This window comes from Diabrotica virgifera, chromosome 6, assembly GCF_917563875.1.
Source record: "Diabrotica virgifera virgifera chromosome 6, PGI_DIABVI_V3a".
NCBI lineage: Eukaryota > Metazoa > Arthropoda > Insecta > Coleoptera > Chrysomelidae > Diabrotica > Diabrotica virgifera.
In genome coordinates, this window is record NC_065448.1 from 120783145 (window position 1) to 120807109 (window position 23965).

The 23965-nt window shown below is 32.7% G+C and overlaps 1 protein-coding gene across 1 annotated transcript in view; it reads left to right on the forward strand.

Annotated features, from left to right (window-relative positions):
• LOC126885984 (uncharacterized) overlaps positions 1 to 22870 on the forward strand; it is a 44864-nt gene extending 21994 nt beyond the window's left edge. Inside the window, exon 3 of the mRNA XM_050652822.1 lies at positions 15565 to 22870. Within this exon, the coding sequence (XP_050508779.1) occupies positions 15565 to 16022 (458 nt within the window). The 3' untranslated portion in view covers positions 16023 to 22870. The remainder of the gene's footprint in view (positions 1 to 15564) is intronic.
• Positions 22871 to 23965: the final 1095 nt, after the last annotated feature.

A 23965-nucleotide genomic window follows, 5' to 3' on the forward strand; every position in this document is an offset into this window, starting at 1 on the left:
AAGTAGGCCTGATACAGAGTCGGAGCTATAATGTTCACTCGAAGCGACTGACACGCCGCATACATTATTTATTAAAAGTGTACGTCGCGCGGTCGACCGTCGCTCCGAGTGAAAATTTTAGCTACAGTACTGTATTATTCTACTTTCGCGCGTGTAAATTACAAAAAAATATATTTATAATCTTTAATTAAAATGTAACCATTAATCTGATAATCGATATTTTTTTGTAAACAATTAGCTTTACTTTAAACTCACTTCTACGCTTTGAAAGAATTAAAAAAAATTATAAACACCGTAATAATCGTATGTTTACTTTGCTGTTTCATAACTTTTTTGCAAATGGTTGCAAAAAAGTTTTAAAGCATTCATTTTCAAGATATTTGAAATGCGCATTTTAGATATTTTTTAAGATTATAATATAATAAAAACTTTCTGAGAAACTTTAATTTGTTTATAACTATTTTTTTTTAAACATTTAAAGATTATGCAAAAAAATAAAAAAATGATATTTTGTCGACAAAATGTGGGTGTGTATTCTTGGAAAGGGAACTAAAAAAGATACAAATAGAAGAACAAACGGAGAACAACTGGGAAATCATAAAGCAAGTAATGAACAAAGCAGCAAAAGAATGTAATAAACAAGAGATTAAAAAGAGGAAGGAGTGGTTCGACATAGAGTGCCAAAAAGAAATAGAACTAAGACAATCATTAAAGATGGAAATGATCAAGAAAGAAACAACAGAGACGCATGATAGATATATAGAACAAAGACAAAAAGTAAAGAGGTTGTTGAGAGAAAAGAAGAGAAAACACTTAGATAATAAGCTAAAAGAAATAGAAGAGAACTACAGAAATAAAGAAATAAAAAACCTGTATCAAGGTGCCAGAAACGAGAAAAGAGGATACCAGCAAAAACCCATATTCGTTAGAAACAAAGCTGGAGATAATATAAGCGGCGAAGCAGAAATAGTAGAGAGATGGAAAGAGTATTTTGACGAATTACTAAATGGCAAGAATAAGCCAAACCAAAATGAATCCATAGAAGCAGAGACAGAAAATGAACAGTTAGAAGACATAGAAGATAATCCACCGAGCAAAGAACAAATCGAGGAAATAATTAGAAATCTTAAAAACAACAAATGCCCTGGAAGCGATAACATAACAGCAGAGATGATGAAATATGGTGGAAAATTGCTGAATGATTGGATACACAAAATCATAAAAGATATATGGTTAAAAGAACGAATACCAGAGGACTGGAAGGAAGCAATTATCTGCCCATTACATAAAAAAGGCGACAAAACAGAATGCAGTAATTACAGAGGAATAGCTTTATTAAATACCGTATACAAAATCCTAGGAAAATCAATAAAAGACAAACTTGAAAAAGAAGCTGAAAATATAATAGGCGAATATCAGTGCGGATTTAGAAGAGGGAGAAGCACAACGGACCAAGTATTCGTAATCAGAGAATTACAAGCAGAAAGCTATGAACACAACCTACCAACGATAGCACTATTCATCGACTTCCAACAAGCATACGATAGAATAAAGAGGAAGAAATTAAAAGAGGCGCTTGAGGAATTGGGAGTTAGCAGAAAGCTACGTAACATGATACATCTCACTCTGAAGAATACAGAAAACAGAGTCAAAATAAACAATCAATCATCAGAAAAATTTATAGTAAACGAAGGATTAAGACAGGGCGATCCTCTGTCATCTTTACTCTTCAACTTATGCCTAGAAAGAATAATGTGAGAAGCAAAAATCAATAGAGAAGGACTCATATATCAAAGAAGACACCAAGTTTTGGCGTTTGCGGATGATGTGGTGTTACTGGCAAGAGGAAAAAAAGAGCTACAGGAGATGGTACAGAGAATAGTAAAAGCAGCAAAGAAAATGGGACTATATATAAATTCAACTAAAACAAAATGTATGGAGTGGACAGATGGTCAGTTTAGGAATGGTCAAAAGTTTAAAGTAGAAGTAGAAGAAGGAACATCATACGAATTCGAAATGGTAGAAAGATTTACATACCTAGGGGCAATAATATCACGTAAACCTATCATTAAAGAAGAAATACAAGCTAGAATAATGGCAGGCAATAGAAGTGTACATGCGCTTAATGTAATGTTGAAAAGCAAGTTTCTATCAAGAAGGGCAAAAGTACAGCTATACAAAACAACTATACAGCCAATAGTAACATACTGCAGTGAGACATGGACAATGACAAAAAATGAACAAAATTTACTGGAGATCTGGGAAAGGAAAATACTAAGGAAGATATATGGAGGAAAAATAAGGGACGGTTTATGGATAAGAAGATAAAATGATGAGTTAAAGCAATTATACAACCAACCTAATATAATAGGAGTGATAAAGGCTCAGAGACTTAGATGCCGAGGTCACATTGAAAGGATGCCAAACACGAGGACTCCAAAAAAGGTACTAAACTACACTATAACTTCAAGAAAGAGAAGAGGAAGGCCGAAAAATAGATGGAAGCAAGACGTCGAAAAAGATTTGGAAAGAATGGGGCTAGAGGTCCAAAAAAGAAAAATGAGTGACAGGAAGGAATGGAGGAAAATCACATATCAAGCCAGAGAAGAGCTCAGCACATAAAGAAACGTAAAAATGAAGAAAGAAAAAAACAAACTTTTTAAGCCATGGGCCTCTAAGGCCTTTAGTGCTATTGTATATATATATATACTGTATTATTCTACTTTCGCGCGTGTAAATTACAAAAAAATATATTTATAATCTTTAATTAAAATATAACCATTAATCTGATAATCGATATTTTTTTGTAAATAATTAGCTTGTACTTTAAACTCACTTCTACGCTTTGAAGGAATTAAAAAAAATTATAAACACCGTAATAATCGTATGTTTACTTTGCTGTTCCATAACTTTTTTGCAAATGGTTGCAAAAAAGTTTTAAAGCATTCATTTTCAAGATATTTGAAATGCGCATTTTAGATATTTTTTAAGATTATAATATAATAAAAACTTTCTGAGAAACGTTAATTTGTTTATAACTATTTTTTTTAAACATTTAAAGATTATGCAAAAAAATAAAAAAATGATATTTTGTCGACAAAATGTTAAATAGGCATCTCATCTTTATATGGTTTCAAAGTTTGATCAGTGTATCATAATTATTTTGGTTATTATTGCGACCGTAACTTATTAATTAACAATTGCATTGTTGCTAAAATATTCGTTTAATTTTCACCAGCTTCTGGAACTATAATCTAAACCAAGAAGGGTTTTAAGTCACCAAATTATTTAATTATTGGTAGATAATTACTTATCTAAAACTTTATTTGAAAATTAAAGATTTTGTTGGGAAAACCCGCATTTTCCGAGGAAAATTTTCGTCGGAGCAGATCGGGAAAAACACGCTTCTATGCAGAATTCAATCACGGTGAATTTTTATTTGAGTGTTTTTGTTGTAAAGTTAAAATCTTCGGAGTTATAGAGCAATAATTGAAAAAAAAACACGATTTTCGTGCGCCATTTTGTTTATGAAAAAAGTAGCACACTATCTGAGGACTTTGCATACCTATATTATTAATATACAGGATATTATAATTCGATTCCAGCAATAAAATTGCTGGTAAATAACTTTTCCTAAAAATGGCCTATTCTCCGATAATCAGCCCAGACTATTAGTTAATTATTAGTAGTTTAATATTGCTATACTTAATTCTAAAAAGTATTGGAAATATCGCACACCTAGTCCAATTGTGCCACAACTGCCAAAAATTCGAATTTTGGGTTAAGGCTGCAAAATATTACCTATATAATGGCCCATCTAATTCAATACAGCCTGAACTAAAATATTGTTTTGGATAAGTATAAAGTAAGTTACTTCGGTATTTCACTATAGGGTTTTTGGAGGTTTTGAAAATGCAATATGTGAGATGTGGCGATAATATACACTGCCACAATACAACCGATGTAATTCAATACGTTCAATATGGCCACAACTGCAAAAGTCAAGAGAGATGTGGCGATAATATACACTGCCACAATACAACCGATGTAATTCAATACAGCCACAACTGCAAAAATCAATTGCTTTTTTCATTATATTGCCGCCGTATCTCCTAGGTATCGTTTTATAAATGACTTTCTTCACAATGCAATATCGCCATAACGATAAAAGTCATAATAACGTTTTATTTTTAATAAATTGTAATAAGATCCAGCGAATAACTGTATAATATGCTACCTAAATTGTAATTTCTAAGCCAGTCATTCTCAAAATAAATTATTTACAGGGCATAACGCGTTTGCTACAGAACGTTTTGCTCATTTCTCGAGAATATTGTGTTTTGCACTTGTGGCACTATTGAACTAGGTGTGCGATATGCTACTTTTTTACATATCTGATTATATACTCTTCTCATGTTCACATCCTTTTAATTAGTTGTTGTAATAAGTATTACGTATATAATAGGCCCAATGAGCATTAAACAAGAAAATATCTTCAAGGCATTTATAAAACTTTTGAAGACATGTCAGAATACCAAGTTTCGTTAAGACAAATTTTAATAATAAAAATACTAATATATTTTATTTAATGTGCAATATCATTGCGTATTTTTTATAGCATTTCTCTTTAATGTAATATATCCTTTTTATGATTTTTATATCTTTATATCTAAATGGTTTCATCCACCTCATTATTTGAGCCCTTGTACGGGCGTGGTGACACTCCAAATATTGTTAGCTTACTGTCTCCATTAATTACAATAATGTGCTAGATGGAAGACTTTATGTAGGGATTTTTCCACCAGAGCCTTGATTTGGTCTGCCCATTGGGTTGGGCTACCAATAGGTATATGGCCCCGTTCTTCTGGCTATGCCGTCGAAGTAATTTAGGCATGATTGGTTAACTTTTTTTAATGGTCTGTTTTGAATATGAGGCTCTTCTAAAATTGACAGGTTGGTTCTGTGTTTGTTATTTTGTAAATTATATTACTCATGTTGTTGCATCGAATGTCAAAGTATTAGAAATAGCAGATAATAAAAGGTACAAATAAACGTAAACAAACTATTTATTTTAACCGAAAAACCGTAATATTACAATATACAAAGAAATTAAGACATGTGTTTCTACTACGAGATATTTTAACAGACTGGAATATCAAACTCAAAACTCTATTAACATCGTTTCCACATTCATAATGTAACTTAACACTTTTTCGCAATTTTAGGTAGGAGTGTATCGCCCTAATGCATTCGGAGAAATGCCCGCCCACGAAGTAAGACTTCACATGTTCATTCTAACACTTAACAAAAATAGGCAATAATTTATAGTTGAATATTTCAACATCCCCTCGCAACTAAAATTATTTTTAAATTAGTCAAACAGACCCCCTTTACTATTTAAGTACTCTAACTTGACCCTATTCAGCGGTTTAGTCAACATATCAGCTATCATATCTTCGGTAGGACAATACTTAAAGTCAACAACGCCTTTTTCATACAATGCTTTTACGAAATGGTACTTTGTATCGATATGTTTTGTCCGATTACTGAATTTGTGATTTTTTAAAAGTTTTAGACAGCTTTGATTGTCTTCGTATATAACTAATTCCGGCTCTAAACGCACAAATTCCTTTATAACCTGTTTTAACCAAATTGCTTCCTGACATCCTTCAGCCAATGCTATGTACTCTGCTTCAGTTGATGATAGAGACACGAAATTCTCTTTTCTACATCCCCAATTTATAGGCGAACCCCGTAATAAAAATATATACCCGCTATTTCATTTTCTGTTCCCCTTATCTTCTACCCAGTCAGCGTCTGCATAGCTGTATAATGCACTTTTTGTTCCTTGTTGTCCTAAAATAAGCTCTTTATATTTAGTTTTCTTTAAATATCTCAACACTCTCTTTGCTTCGTTCCAATCTACTTCTTTTGGATTTTTATTCTGTTGACTTAGTATGGTGACGCTTGCCAATATATCCGGTCTAGTATTTACCGCAATTTATAATAAACCACCAATCAGTTGTTGATATATTTCAGTTTTTCACCGGCTTTTCTCTGCTAGGCTTATAATATCCAACATCCAGCGGTATATTGAACCCTTTTCCATCTTTCATTATAAACTTGTTCAGCAATTTGTCAATATAACTGGCCTGATTTAAACTACATATCCCTTTATCGCACATTTCAATCTTCATACCTAAATAATCTTGCAATAATTCCAAACTCCTTATATAAAAATTACATTTTAGTTTCTCTTCAAATATATCAATTATTACCTGTGTACCTGTTGCTGCTATTAAAATGTGATCCACGTACATAAGTACGTAAACCCTTTCATTATTTATTACCTTGATATATAAACATGTATCAATATTGCTTTTACAAAAAATTTTCCTTAATGACGTGATTTCTTCTTGCATAACTTGCTTCCATTTTTCACTATCACTTCTTTCAAGCGCTTCTTTAAAGTTTCTTGGTTCTTCGTCTTGGAACTCTGTCAACTTTGCTATGTAGCGCTCAGGTGGAACACCTTTATTTACTCTGCTAGATCTACGATCACCTGAATTCTGTATATCGAAATCTGTATCTAATTTATAGTTAGAATCACCGTCATCGTCATGGGATTCTTCCCAACTTAAGCTCTCATACGTGTTAGATGTATCCGTAGAATTTTCTATTTTCTCCGTGTTTTCAAAATTTGCAACCTCTCTGTCTTCTACGTCGTTTGGATCTATTTTCTTCCGTTCCATCATGGACCCAATGGATATTTCCTCACTTTTTGCCTCCTTTTTCTCGAGGTATATATTTTTCTTGGAAAACACCACGCTACGGCTAATTGTAATACGTTGTGTATCTACATTTAAGAATCTATATGCTTTTGATTCATCAGCATAACCTACAAATATCAGTGACTCACCTTTTGGATCAAATTTATCCTTCATTTTTTCTTTGGGAATGTGACTATAAACCGTAGACCCAAATATTGGCAAACTCGACACATTCGGTGTTACTTTATGCCACAATTCATGGGGCGTTTTTTCTTTCGACTTAGTAGGTAATCGATTTTGCAAATAATTGGCTGTCACTATCGCTTCCCCCCAAAATTTCTTTGCCAAACCCGCATCGATTAACATGCACCTAGCCATTTCAACTAGATATCGATTTTTTCTCTCTGCAACCCCGTTTTGTTCTGGAGAGTACCCTGCTGTATATTGAATTTTTATACCTTTACCCTTTAAAAAATCCCTTAAATTATTATTTACGTACTCGCCACCCCTATCTGATCTAATTACTTTTGGAACCCTACCTAACTGATTACTCGTAAATTTTATAAACTCTTTTATACATTTTACCGTTTCATTTTTATGATTTAATAAATATATAGTTGTTATCTAGAAAAATCATCAATTAAAGTTAAAATATTACGTTTACCCCCTGGAGCAACAGTCTTCATGGGCCCGCAAATATCCGAATGTAATAAGTCAAGAATATTACATGTATTGCTATGAGAAAATTTTGGAAAACTCTTAGGTAAAATTTTACCTTTCATACAGCATTCACAAGTTTCCCTAATCCTACAGTCTGTCATATCAATCCCGACTGCCATTTTCTTTTCCATTAAGTGTTTGACTGCATCCATGTCCCTGTGTCCAAACCGTCTATGCCATGTATGTTGACAGTTGCTGGAGTGCTCCAAAACACTCAATCCATGGTCCACAGTTGAAAGTTTGTATAATTCCGGTGAAGGCACCGCACTCGCGAAGTTTTCCTCGTTTTTATCGCACTGCACATTATGCCCCGCACTTGCTAGCTTTTTCACCGAAAGCAGATTTGAGTCTAATCCCGGCATATACAGCACATTGTTGATTTTTAAATTTTCCACTCCCGATCCAGTCCCGCACTCAATAAGTCCTGTCCCTATACCCTGAACCTCGGAGTATTGCCCTTTCTCCGCCAAACTTACAACGCCCTTTCTGCTACCGTCAAATTGGGTATAGAACCCTTTGTAATTAACCATTTGGCTCGAAGCTCCTGAGTCCACATACCACGAAGCAGAATCCCTTTTTCCGTCCCTTGAGCTACAATTGACAATAAAACATGCATCATCAGTACCTTCAGTGACTTTATTGGCCTTTTCCTTTTTAAGCGCTTTGTACTTAAAGCAATCTCGTTTAAAATAGCCCTTACGGTTACAAAAATAACACTGCCTTGCTTCTGTCCTTGTAGTACCATTATTTTTGTTACCCTCGTATAATGATTTCATCACCGACTCCTCCTGATTTCTTCCCAAAGCTCCCTGACGTCTCCTGTACTCATCTATTAATTTACTCGTAACAAATTCTAGAGTAAATTCACTCGATGGCCTACTTTCCAGCGCTGTAATCAAAAAACTGTATGAGTCTGGAAGACTTCCCAGCAAAATTCCTGCTGAGAACCTGTCCTTAATTTCCTCCCCTAAGGCGGCCAGTTTATTCAACGATTCTAGGAATAAACTAATGTGTGCTTCCATATCACCATTCTCCTCTAGCGATAGCCTACATATTTTCTTTAACAAAAACACCATACTAGACAAACTTGATTTCTGATGATACTCCCTTAGCGCTACCCACGCATCGCGCGCAAATTCCTCATTCCGGATATGCACTAACACTAATTGATTAACGTCAACATGTAAGGCTATAGCTGACAAAGCCTTATCATTTTGTTTTTTCCAAGAACTGCTTCGGTCTGCTTCTAATGGTAACTCGTTCGAAACTAATTCCCATAGATCAGCGTTGATGAGTAACATTTTCACTAAATAACTCCACGACTGATAGTTCTTCCCGTTCAACTTTTCGACGTTATATTTCGCACTTTCCGCCATTATGTATTCGGTTAACACGAAAACTTCGCGACTGTACACTTTTAATTATTATCTTAATACAGGTGAGCTAAAACGTAACTAAAACGTGTGAGCCCAGAACCTATTAGTAATAGCAGATAATAAAAGTTACAAATAAACGTAAACAAACTATTTATTTTAACCGAAAAACCGTAATATTACAATATACAAAGAAATTAAGACATGTGTTTCTACTACGAAATATTTTAACAGACTGAAATATCAAACTCAAAACTCTACTAACATCGTTCCCACATTCATAATGTAACTTGACACTTTTTCGCAATTTTAGGTAAGAGTGTATCGCCCTAATACATTCGGAGAAATGCCCGCCCACGAAGTAAGACTTCACATGTTCATTCTAACACTTAAGAGAAGTAGGCAATAATTTAAAGTTGAATATTTCAACACAAAGTTGTTATATTGGACAAAGTAAACAAAGTCGCTCAATACAAAATTGACTGTAATGCGAAAATAAACTGTCGTGCCTTAGTAGACCACTACTTAAAAACAGGACATAAATTTGATTTTAATGATGTGAAGATTTTCGAACAAGTTGACAATTATAAAAAATGTTTCTCCCTTGAGATGGTCCTCCTCCTCTATTTTTCTCCTTCGTAATTTGGTATGTAGTGGCGTCATGTAATTGGTTTGACTATTTATGTCCAAGTATCTCTCTCCTGTGCGTGATGTTTTACTTCGAAGAATGAATAATAATCATGTCCTTTATTTGGTCCGACCATCTTACTCAGACCTTCCTCTGCATCTCTTGTTAAATTCAACTATCCTCCGTCCCTTGCCTTCCCTTCTTTTAGTTAAATATGTCCAAAATACCTCTCATGTCCATCTTAAAATGGTACATAATAACAAAACTCCCGAATCTATTAACTGTAAGACTGGCACTAACCATTTGAGTAATACCTACTGCAATTATTATTAGTAATACATATAAAATAAATTAGTAAAAATTAATTAATTAATTGGTCGAGAACGCTTTCTACCAATGCGTGCTACCGGTAATTACCTACGGTGCAAAAACATAATCGTTCACAACGAAAAACGCACAAAAACGAGTAGCGCAGAGAAGAATGGAGCGATCAATGATAGGGGCCACTCTGCGAGACAGGAGTAGAAACGAAGATCTACGAGCTAAGGCCAAAGTCATAGACGTCATTGAAAGAAGCTGTAACTTAAAATGGTAATGGGCTGGACACGTTGCCAGAATGAAGGACGGAAGATGGACTCGCAAACTAGTTAAATGGAGACCAAGAGCCGATAACGTAGCAGAGGAAGACCACCAACACGAAGGCAAGATGACTTACGAAGGACAACAAAAAACTGGGTACAGCAAGCACAAGATAGAACACTTTGGAGACAAACAGGGGAGGCCTATGTCCAGCAGTGGATTGAGAGAGGCTGATGATGATGAATTAATTAATTATTGAAAATAATTAATAAAATACATAATATAAAATTTCTAAATCTTTAAAAAAGAAACATAAAGCACTCAATCTTGTAGCTACCCTATCTTAATTTTAACTAATTTATGAATATCTTAGACTCACTACATACCATCAGTTATATTTTATAGATCAAAACTCATGCTCCCCGTCCTTTCTAGTTGTCCCACATTAATTATTGTGCCTTTTCACCTTACAATGTTGGTAATATGGTAATAGGTATACTGTCTCTTGTTTACTTCAACCTATTTACTAAAAATTTGTAATATCAGGCTTCATTATATTAAATAAAAATTAAAAATATACTGTAGTTACCATAATTCCCAAAAACAGTCATGCGTGCGCTAATAACCGGCAAAATAACGTAAAAGACAGAAAATGTGATCAGTGCCGGATCCAGATTTTTTGTTTACAACTATGGGGGGGGGGGGGGGGGTTGTCATGACTCATGACCCCCCGTGACACCCCCTGGATCCGCCAGTGAATATGATACGTTGAGAAATAAAAAGAGACCTATATTTAAATTATATTGATTATATTTTATTGGAGCAGTATGTCAACTAAAACTATCATTGTATATACATATAACTCAAACAGTGGTAGTTGCCAAACTCCTCCAATATGTCTAAAGGTGGGAAACTATCAATATACCACCTCTACTAGTGCCATCCCTTTTTATTTCACAGCGTATTATATTGTCCGTCTTTTTCGTTATTTAACATAACCCGTTGTAAAATAAAAAGGGATAAAACTAGAAGAGATGTAAAATTATCGATAGGAACCTTTATTACATTACACTGCATTGCATTATCTAGTTTCATAACTTTAGACGTATTTGAGGATTATGACAACTGTTACAGATGTCTAAATGTGGGAGACTATGTAACGTAATGTAAATTGATACGTTCCTACCGATAAGTTTACACTTCTACTAGTTTCATCTCCTTTTATTTCACAACCTGTTATGTTTTCCACCTTTTGCATTATTTTGCCGGTTATAAGCGCGCAGCTCGCTCATCAGTGTATAATATAAATATATGTTATAGTCAAAGCCCGCATTTCAGGCACTCCTAGGTTTGACTAGGCAATCCGCAGGTCTGACTGACGATCTTAGTCAAAGCCCGAAATAAATGACAGTTTCGGCCTTTTACTAGTCAAACCTAGGAGAGACTAAGTTGGTCAGGTAAAGGTCGAAATTTAGTTTTATGAAATCGGGGTTTGACTGGTCAAACACCGATCAGCTATTAACATGTCGTAATTTGTTAGATTAAGGGCCGGTTGCTCGAACGCTAATCAAGAAGTTGATTATAATCAATCATTTATTGTAATCAATTTTCTTGATGGGAATCAAATCGCGACATGAAAAATACATGTAAAACACTAATCAGTTATTGATTGTAGGTAAAACAGTAATTAAAATATAGCCGCAGCTTTTAAATTATTAAAAATTTCTTATTATTATTATTGATTTGTAAGTAAAAACAAGAAATTAACATCAGAAAGAGTTTAATTATGTTTTATTTTAAATTAAAACCAAAATAATAAAATAAATCAGTCAACATAACCTCAAAATGCGACATCTGTCATAAGTACGCTTAATCAAATATAATTGTAATTAAATATTTGATAACAATCAGTTTTGATTAGCGTTCGAACAACCGTCCCTAAGGGCCGGTTGTTCGAACGCTAATCAACAATGATCATTATCAAATATTTAATTACTGTCACCAACTGTCAATGTCAACTTTGTTTGGGTTGCTGAAAACATAATTGATTACAATTATGAAATTACTTAATCAATTATGTTAATAATTGTTATGTTAATTGATTAACTAATCTCATAATTTTAATCAATTATGTTTTCAGCAACCCAATAAAAGTTGACATTGACAGTTTTGGTGACAGTAATTAAATATTTGATAGTGATCATTGTTGATTAGCGTTCGAACAACCGGCCCTAGGTTTAATAAAACGTCATTTTTTAATTTTAATGTTTATTATTTTTATATTTTCGAGGAAAAGAAGCTGGAAAAATGGCAAAACCTCGCAATTTTTTTGTCCAGCATCGATTTGTACAAAAATTTGGGTTGAGGCTCATTACACCCTCTAGTTCATTTTCTATATTGAACCGCTGTACGCTTTTGGTTTTTTAAGGGTGAAAACTACCCCTAATTGTAAAAAATTATAAAATAATATTTTAAACTTTAATATTGTCAACATTTGGTTCTTTTAGCTACATAATGATTGTTTTATGCTTTAAGATATACAATCATAATATTTCAACCCTTAAAACTACCCTTGTTGGAGCTATATATAAAAACTTTACTTATCCTATAAGAATAATTTCGGCTTGCATCGATTTACATAAAAATTTGGGATTAGGATCATCTTACCCTGTACTTCATATTCTATATCATGCTTAAAGGCGTTGATTATTTTTAGGGGTGTAAACTATCCCTTATTGTCAAAAATTATATAAAAACACTGTAACCTTTAATATGGGTAAAATTTGGTTTTGATTGGTTACATAATGATTGTTTTATACTTTAGGATATAATATTATAATATTTCACCCCTTAAAAACCACCCTTAATAACATTATAGTGTTTTTAAGTGGATATTTTAATAGATATATACAGAAAAAAAGAAGAATTAAAGAATTACAAAAATATTTATTTACACAAAAATACGAATTTACAAATATGTACAAATACAAATAGTTTTTTAGTCATCTTCCAGTATACGAACCGGTTCTGTGGTATTATACATATATACATTGAAAATTATCCATAAGCGGACTATCCGAATTTTTAGAAAAAAGAAATTCGTTTTATAAACATAGCTTCTTCATTTTTGGCGATAAAAAGTTTTTTCAAAAATGACTTTGTAGGATTTTTGAAGAGTTATAAGACTCTGAAAACTAAATTCCGTAAAATCCCTTAGTTTTTAATTAGGGTGGGTTTAAAGGGATCGAATAAGGGGGTGTTTGCTCATAAATAGAGGATTTACACAGCCATATCTCGCTAGCTGTTCATTGTAATGAAAATCTATGGACAAGGGAATTTTAGTTATTAAAAAAGCTACAATTTAGTAGTCCATAATTTTTTCCGTATCTCCAGTATTTTCGAAGATATTTTGAAGTAAAAGGTGAAAAATGGGAAATTCCAAAAAATTTATTTTCCTTTAATCTCCAATTTTTCTAAAATTAGGCCTTTCAGATAGGGCAATCTTATTGGGTATATTGATAATACAAATATAAAAGGAATTACTGAAAGGTGAAGACCAATTTTTAATTAGGAGGGTAGTTAGGGGGTTGTTTTCACTGATTTTTTCATAGAGAAAAGCAGGGACCGACCGTTTTTTGATCGTAAGTCGCTTAATTTTTAGGCTAGACACTTCTCAGTATTATTTTTTGAAAGGGATAACTGCATACTTGAAAAAATTGTATTTAAATTTTCCTCGAAAAATGCAAAGTTTTTCCGTTATTTTACTTTGAATGTTTCAAATTATGCATTTAACGAAAAAAGCTAACTTTTAACATGCCGTATCTCGGTTTGTGTTGGTCTTAAAGATATTACAGAAAAAAATTTGGTTTGTGTTACTAAAAGACACAATTTTGATATCTAAACTTTTTTTGATTAAATGCATATTTTTCGAGGTATTCTCAAACAACCCTTTAAAAAAGTCGACTTTTTCATCGAAAAACTGTTACTTTCAAGCGCGAATAACTCGAAAAAATATTAGTTTTACGAAGAAAATGTAAAAACTTTTTTTCTTAGAATCACTGTTTACATCGATTTACATGGTTAAAATGTAATAAAAAATTTCCGCCCCCGAGATGGGGGGGGGGGCAACCACCCCCAAGGGCTTACCGTACAGCGGTATGATATAGAAAATGATCCTTGGACTATTACCAACCTTCTGTGAAAATTTCAAATAAATCCATGCTGGACGAAAAAATTGCTAGCTAAAATGCTTCATTTCCTCGACTATTAATTAAAATAAAATAAATAGTGTTTATTCTCACATGTTGAGGCATTATGACATTTAGAGTTGCACAATACGTTAGACCTTTTACACTTACATAATTTTGAAGAGCATTTCTTATCGCAGTAGCATTTTATAAAGCCTTGTCCTCCAAATTTATAATTTTTTGTACTAACGTCCCTTAGAGACATCTTAACGTCTGGAACATCTTCGAAATTAAGAAAATTCTATTTGAATTCTCTTATTTGATTTCTTGAAAAAATAATGTTTATTGCTCCGTATTTTGTACCAACTCTATATAAACCGTCAATTGTTTTAGCTTTTATGATACCCAAAATATTTCGAGCATTTCCTTTGGCTATATCAAAGCTGGGGATAGGTATTGTTACACAGACAGAAAAGATTAAAAGAAATATAGGAAAGGCGATTGAAGGTCCTCATGCCCAGGCTAATACTATGAAACAATTAAATGAAAAAAAATTGCCCGTTTCGATCGGAAAAACTGTAACAATACCTATCCCCAGTTTTGATAGTGCCAAAGGAGATGCTCGAAATATTTTGAGTATCACACAAGATAAAACAATTGACGGATTATATAGGGTTCGTACGAATTACGGAACAATAAACAAACTTGCTTTAAGAAATCAAATATGAGAATGCAAAGAAAATTTTCTTAATTTAGAAAATGTTCCAGACGTTAAGTTGTCTTTAAGAGAAATGAGTACACAAGATTCTAAGTTTGGAGGACAAGGCTTTATAAAATGCTACTGCAATAAGAAATGCTCTTCAAAAGTGTAAAAGGTCTAACGTATTGTGCAACTCTAAATGCCATAATGCCTCAACATGTGAGAATAAACACTATTTTTGTAATTTTAATTACGACAATATAAAAATAATAAATATTGAAATTAAAAAATTACGTTTCATTAAAACTAATCTAACAAATTACGACATTTTAATAGCTGATCGGGGTTTGACTAGTCAAACCTCGATTTCATAAAATTAAATTTCGACCTTTGCCTGACCCACTTAGTCTTTCCTAGGTTTGACTAGACAAAGGCCGAAACTATAACTTTATTTCGGGCTTTGACTCAGATCGTCAGTCAGACCTGAGGATTGGCTAGTCAAACCTAGGAGTGCCTGAAATTCGGGCTTTGACTATAACATATACATATATACGAATTTATTGAAAATATTACGAGAATAAGTGTTACTTTACCGATTATTTTTTAGGTGGTGCGCAGCTGGTGACTTCATTTTTTATTGTATTTTTAGTCGACCACTTTGGCAGAAAACTGTGTCTGATGATATCTTTTGCAGGAACGGCGTACTGTTTAGTACTATTCTTAATACTTACTATATCTAAAACAGATTTATATTATCTGTATGTACTAGTCTTTCTTATGTTTCACACAGCTGTAAATGTAGGTATGGGTCCAATACCTTTTGTACTCTTAGGGGAAATCTTTCCTCGTCATACAAAAATGATTTGTGTTGGTATATATACAACCGTAACTTTTATTTTAGATCTGATCTTACAAGGTCTTTCTGGGTATATTTTTATACAAGATTCATTTATAGATGTCTATGTTGCCATACTTGTCTCGGCCATATCTGTGATAATTGTTAAATATGTCTATTTCGAAACTAAACCTAAACGTTTTAATGTATTTTTTCTACAACCGTGTTAAAAATACAATCTTTAGCACTCCATACGAGCGTTAAAAATGCTACTTTAAGGCACTAGTGCTTTAAAATGTGTATGGCACTGCAGTTCGTATTGACCGTATAGGCAATTTTGATGTAAATAATTTTCTGAAATTTCTGAAAATAATTTTATTTCATCGAATTATCAGTAGTAATTGCACAAGAACTCTGAAATTATTGAATTTTTCCCGAGTGACACTTTGACAGTTTTAATTTCACGAGCCGAAGGCGAGTGAAATTATATCAAAGTGTTACGAGAGCAAAAATTCTATATTAAGAGTTCGAGTGCAATTTGTTGCGATTATTTCATGAATAAAACTGTTCAAAACCAAAATTTTATTGCAATTTATTTATGTAAGTACAAATTAGTACCATTAAACACACAGTTTTTATAAATATTTGACGATTTAAAGTCATCACTTTTATAATTTTTAAAACATTAATTGTCATTAATGTCACTGAATGTATTTTTTCGTAGCAACGAAGGGCATCTGACGTAATATACTTAACGACGGGAGATTATCAAAAATTATCGATTTAATTCAGATTTCTGTAGCTTTCTAATGGTCAGAATCTCCTATGAATGAAATAATCGCGCTAATTTCATTAAAACATGAATACAATAAGATACATTTGAAATAAATTAGTAAATAATATCTAAATATTAGTTTATTGCATGTATTATAATATATTATAGTGCCATGTTCTAATGTATTTTACTTTTCCGCACGCCGTGCGGGAAAATTTACTTTCACGCACGCCGTGCGGGAAAGTTCAACTTTCGAAAACGAAATGCGTGCGTGAAAGTAGCACTTTTAGCACGGCCGTAGAAAAAGAATATTGTATGATATGCGTGTTAAAAAGTACATTTTTAAGGCACTCATATGAATTGCAGAACTCGCTTCGCTCATTCTGCAAACTTTCACATGCGTGCGTTAAACGTGTACTTTTAACACTTATATCATAAATAACTAAACTTACGTGCATAGAAATCGACCCACTTAAAAATTTGTTCATTTTTGATGTCTCGTATTTATTAAAACTGTTGGCCGATTTAAGTGATTTTTTTAATTTGGTATAGCCTGATTCTTTAACAATATCGCTGTGATAATATTGTTGCTAAACAGGTAAATTTTTATTGTATACCGGGTATACGAATCAAACTGTGTTTTTTCTCAAAGTTCTGCATTACACTTTGGAATATTCCACCATTTATAGAATACTGAAATTAAAACTATAGCATCAGGTTTTCTTAACATTCTGTTTTTTTATTCATTCGTTTTTGTTGGATAATAAGAAAGTTAGGTACTTTAACAACTCTACATGTTCTTCATCAATACACGGTGTTTCTAAATAAGTGGGGCAAACTTTAAGGGGTTGAAAGTGCATGAAAAAATAATTACAGTTTGCTTTATAAACGTATCTTTACAAATGTTTCGTTTCCGAGATAGGGGATGTTGAATTTTTTCTTACAAACTGACGATTTATTTATTGCTCTAAAACCAGTTCAGATATGCAAATGAAATTTGGTAGGTTTTAAGAGATAGTTATTGCGCATTTTTTGACATGCAACTAAGAATTTTATATACACCATTGGCGTGTATACGGGTAATAAATATGATCGGTCATATTAGGCTTACATCAAACGGCCAAACATTTATTACAATCAAACGGTCAAAATCAAAATAGAAGACCAGTTAACTGATAAAATTGCAATAGAACGAGGAGTACGACAGGGCTGTATTTTATCTCTACTACTATTCAATATTTACTCTGAATGGATATTTAAGGAAGCCTTAGACGGTTGTGCCAAAGGAGTATTAATAAATGGTGAATGGTTGAATAACATTAGATATGCAGATGACACCATAGTTTTTGCCAATAATCTCAATTATTTACAGATATTAACAAATCGTATAACAGAAGTCAGCAGCAGATACGGACTAGCTCCTAACATAAAAAATACCAAATTTATGACAATTAGTAAGAAACCAATATTAAACGCTCAACTTACAATCAACCAACAGAATATCGAAAGAGTTGAGCAATATACATATCTGGGTGCGAATTGAAATAGCCAATGGGACCACTCAACAGAAATTAAACAGCTAATAATAAGGGCGAAAGCAGCATACGTTAGAATGAGACCCATTTTTAACAGTAGAGACATATCATTAAAAACGAAATACCGTCTGTTAAAATGCTACATATTCTCAGTTCTGCTGTACGGAATGGAAGCATGGACACTAACTGTTGCATCTATGAATCGGCTCGAGGCTTTCGAAATGTGGTGTTATTGGCGCATCTTACATGTATCCTGGGTTGACCGAATTACCAATGTGGAAGTCCTGCGTAGAATGGGGAAAGAGTGTGAAATTCTCATAACCATAAAAACAAAAAAATTAGAATATCTGGGACATGTAATGAGAAATCAAGAACGTTACGGCCTTCTCCAACTGATTCTCCAAGGGAAGGTAAATGGTAAAAGAGTACCGGGAAGAAGACGCATTTCCTGGCTTCGAAATTTACGTAAGTGGTATAACACGACTACCACTGAACTGTTCCGCGCTGCGGTAAACAAAGTCAAGATAGCCGCGATGATCGCCAACATCCGGAACGGATAGGCACTTTAAGAAGAAGATATTACCCTTATGCGCGCTAATGGTGAATATTAAGTTCTTAATTGTATGTCAAAAAATGTACAATAAGTATCTCTTAAAACCTACCAAAATTCATTTGCATATCTCAACTGGTTTTAGAGCAGTAAATAAATCATCAGTTTGTAAGAAAAAATTCAACATCCCGTATCTCGGAAACGAAACTTTTGCAAACATACGCTTATCAAGGAAACTGTCATTATCTTTTCATGCCGAATTACCCCTTAAAGTTTATCCCACTTATTTAGAAACACCGTGTATTGATGAAGAACATGTCTAGTTGTTAAAGTAACTAACTTTTTTATTATCCAACACAAACGAGTGAATTAAAAAACAAAATATTAACAAAACCTGAAGCTGTAATTGGGTTTTAATTTCAGTATTTTATAAATGCTAGAATATTGCACAGGGTGATGTGAACTTTGAGAAAAAAACACAGTTTGATTCGTACACCCGGTATATAGAGCTGGGCCGGGTACTGATAATTTGGTTCGGGTACAGAGAACCGGGCACTTTTCATATTTGAGGAACGAGTACAGAGTACCGAGTACATTGCTCAAAAAAAGTACTCAGAGTACAATACTCAAAGTACAACTACCCGAATTTCTCGGGTACATATTTCGAGTACATTTGAATTTAGAACCCGAAAAAAGGTAAGAATGTAATAATTTTATCTCTGCATAATTATCTAAACATATATATTTATGAGTCATGAAAACACAAAATGACGTACAATTTCGACGACATAATAAGTATAATACCACTCACACTCACTGAATAATTTTATAGGCTTTTAATATAACTAAGCATAAAGTTTCATAAGTTCTTCAGAGCAATTCTTCGAGGGCTATTAGTGATTATGACTAGAGTTCGGGAAATATGCAAAATACATATAAAGTGCATATCTGCATATTTTGGATAAATTTTATAAGTGCATATGCATTTATTAAAAATCCATATTTTGAGTTATTTATGAATAACCGCTTTAAAACATGCATTTTTTCACGAAAAATCAAAATTTGTGATCTTTGATAACTTAAAAAGTGTTAATTTATTTTAATAACTTTATATAACAAATTTTCCTTAGAATTTGTCCCTCTATCTATTTGTGGGGTTAAGTTGGATTTATAGTTTGACGTAGCATGACGTAGCGTAGACGTAGACGCAACGGAGACGCACTGGAAAAGATCAACACCGAATTTTGTGTACTCGTGTTTATAGATGAACGCAAGCGCCTGACGGAACGTAAGAGAAACGTAACGTAACATAAGAGATGACCAACTTTCATCTTTTACAGTGCGTTTCTTCCGTCTGGCCAATCATAAGGCAGAATTTTGTTCTGTCACTCAAAGTGGACCCGCCCCGCCCCCTCATTCCTTGTGTTGTGTAAAAAGTTGATTGTCAACATATTCGAATTTTGTTAATTATTTGTTAATACAATGGATGTTAAGTTATTAATTTAATAAAAATATATCATAGAGTCATTTCAATATTTCAGATAAATATGAGTTGCTTATTAGCCTGATTCGTGGTTATCCACACATATTATACGATAGGTAAATCCAATAAACATTTAAAGACCAGGAAATGAAACAAAATAGTTGGAAATCCCACGGCATGCGGCACCAAAGAGCATACTTTCGTTTATTTCCTAATCCATGTAACACACAAAACAGATAAATATTATAATAAATAATAGTATAAGTATAAATAAATAAACACAAAGTTTGTTTACTGTTCGTATAATTTATAGGCTATGTTGTTGAATTAGAATTAAGTCATTGTTTACTCTTTCTACTCATGCGCAAAAATTCCGCTACGTCGATCTATAAATTGACATAATATTTTCTTCCGTCTCCAGTCCGTTTCTTACGTCTACGTTGCGTCTACGTCTACGCTACGTCAAACTATAAATCCAACTTTATTTTTAATAAAGTATTTTTCACCCCCAAAAAGGGGGTGGAATCCACTCCCAGGGTAAAAGCGCAAGTTGGCACTATTAATTTCACTCTTTTTTATTGAGGTATCGTCTAACCATTCACCAATTTTCGTGAAAATCGATGGAGGTTGACTGAAAGCGAAGGTAATAGTTGATTTTTACCTTCACTGACGGCAATATGGAAAAGACATTGCAATTCAGTAATCGAAATGCGCATATTTTGCAAGGTCATAAATTAGTAAATAGTCGCAAAATAATTAATTTTTTAAATTTTAAGTACAATTCTCTCTTATTACGAATTATTATATCCTCGATACGATATATTTTAATTTTTCTCGACATTTTTCTCTTGAGTTGAATCAATTAGAGTGTTGTTCTAGGATCACTATAAGCTCAAAAATCTAAACTATTATCACTTCAAAAGCTCATAAATAGCTCGCAATTCCGCCGCAACGATCAATTCAATATCTCTATTTTTAAGTAGTGTGAGAGGTGTGCGTCAGCCCCCACAAAAATATTAAATTTCTGCCCAGTGTAACGAGCCCGAAATTTTTAATCTAGGGTATATGAAATCTCATAAACAGCTAAGTAGTAATTTAGCACTACTTATATTTTAATCTCTATAAGGTGAGGGGCCAGCTCAACAGGGGTGAAGTATAAAGAAGTTTTTCCGCGTATAAACAATTATTATCGGATAGACGGCACAGTTTTTCCCTAGAAAATTTAGAAAAATTTTTAATGATATATAGTTTTAACTTTAACAACAATATAATAAAGAATGATGATGCTGAATAATATAAAGAGTACATACATAAATATAATGATGTAGAAATTTCAATAAATATTTTTGTGATTAGCATAAAATAAATTAAATACTTTCAATACAAAGATTGCTGCGTTTTTTATTTATTTGCATTAAGTGCATGAAAGCATATTTTAGTGCATATTTCAACTGTTTTTTGTGCATATTTGCATGCATATTTTAGGGTTTTTTAAGTGCATATTTCCCGAGCTCTAATTATGACATAAGAGACTAGGCGTTTTCTTGACTTTGCGAATGGACTAATACTGAAACGGCGTTTTACATGTTGTTATTAATTTGCTGTCCTAAATGCAGCGACAAGTTTAGACTTGCAAAAAGTACTCGTAAAATGTACTCGTATACTAAATGCGGGTACCGGGTATTTTACCCATACGCTACGGATACGAGTACCGAGTACTTTATTGGAAATGTACTCGGGTACTGGGTACTGAATACCCAAAATGTACTTAGAGTACAAAATTCGGGTACTTGTACCTGGGTATTGCCCAGCTCTGCCGGTATACAATACAAATTTACCTGTTTAGCAACGATATTATTTCAGCTATATTACTAAAGAATCGGGCTACAACATGTTAAAAAAATCACTTAAATCGGCCTACAGGTTTAGGAAATAAGAGACATCAAAAATTACCAAATTTTTAAGTGGCCGATTTCTATGAACGTAAGTTTATTAAATGAAGTTAAAATGATGACTAATTATAATATTTATTTATTTGTATATAAATAAGTAATAAATTTTTATTAAGTAGATTTTGCAGGGAGGTAATAAGAATAGAATTGTATAAAAGTTTATATTGAAAAAATTAAAAAAAAAAAAAATTATACAAAAAAATATGTATACAAAAAAAATGTATAAAAAAATTAAATCTTATTAAAAAAAAATAAAAAATAAATAAAAAAAAGTATAATAAATTATAAAAAAAATAAAAAAGAGAAAAAAAAAAAAAATTAAAAACACAAAGAGGGTGTAAACCTCCGCGGGGTTGATCCGGGTTGAAGCCTTATCGCTGTGTAAAAAAAAACATATATTTATTAGCATTTAGTATTAGTATTTAGTATTAGCATGTAGTTTTTTTTGTCGATTTAATTATTTGTAAATTAATTTAAGTTGGTTAGGGCCATGAATGAGGAGTATACCTTCTGGTCAATTTAATGTTTCCACTTCTACATATGTATGTATGTATGTGCGTGCATAAGTATTATATGTACGCACATGTACCTAATGTATTATGTAATGCAATGTATTATATTTGGAATATTGTAGCAAACAGTAATTTATTATCTATCGTGGCTGAATGGATCAATTAATCCAAAGCCAATAAGGAAGAAAAAAAAAAGTAATAAATTATTGTTTGGACAATTTTTTTTGTTTTAATTATATTTGATGTAATATAACTATGTATTGTAATTGGACATTTCTAGATTCCTACTTGCTATTTGGACTGTGAGTCCTATTTGTATTTTGTGAAATTATGCTTTCGTAATTATAATTTCTGTGACAGTCTGGGATACTGACTACTGTTAGACTGTTAGACATTGAGAAAGCGTTTGAGTCAATCTAGTATAGCTTCATAATAAGAGCAGTGAAAATGTACTGTGGCGACACAAACAAATTTCCCTTGGAAAATGGTATTAGGCAAGGAGACACCATGCCTCCTAAACTATTCGACGCTTTATTAGGGGTCGACAAGACAAGAATTCTTGTCTTGAGATCAATTTCTTGTCTTGTCTTGAGAAAAAATCAAGACATTAAAAAAACCTTGTCTTGACGTTTTCTTGACATCTTATCTTGTCTTGACTAAAGAAATATCAAGATCTTGAAATTTCTTGATTGTCCGGTCCGGTGATTCCCCGGCGACCTTTTTATTGCGTTGTGTGCTAATAAAATAAGCATTTTGTATGTTTCACACATATTCTAAACTTAGCTGTCCAGGATTTCATAAAAGTTGTTGAACCAAATCGAAACAGTTTAAGACATCGAAAATGATTTTGATTATTTGGAGGATGAGATCGAAGTAGAAAATTATATAAATGGTACTGTTTTAGATTTCAACTCTCCTGTAAGTAAAATTAAATACCTTGTAAAAAAATCAAGAAGTCAGATCAAATGCAACTTAAACTTGACAGTGCTTGCGAGTTGCGAGGCCATAAAATATAAGACTATGTCAAAATTAGATGTACCTACAAAATGGCATTTACCATTCGAAATGCTAATATGGTTTAAGTGTAAAAACTGCTGTAACCTATATTTTGCGATAACATCGAAAACCTAATTCATTGCAAGATATTAGATAAAGAATAGGTTCTAATCACTAAATTTTGTCAGTATCTGAAGAGCTTTAAAACACTTTCTTCAATATTCGAAGAAGAAAAATATTGCACAATCCCATTGATGGTAATTGAAATAAACTTACTTTTAGACAAGCTGAAAATATGGGATCATGAACTTGATAATAAAATTGATAGAAACGCTACCGATGAGCAATTAATTTACTGCATTCAAGCTGC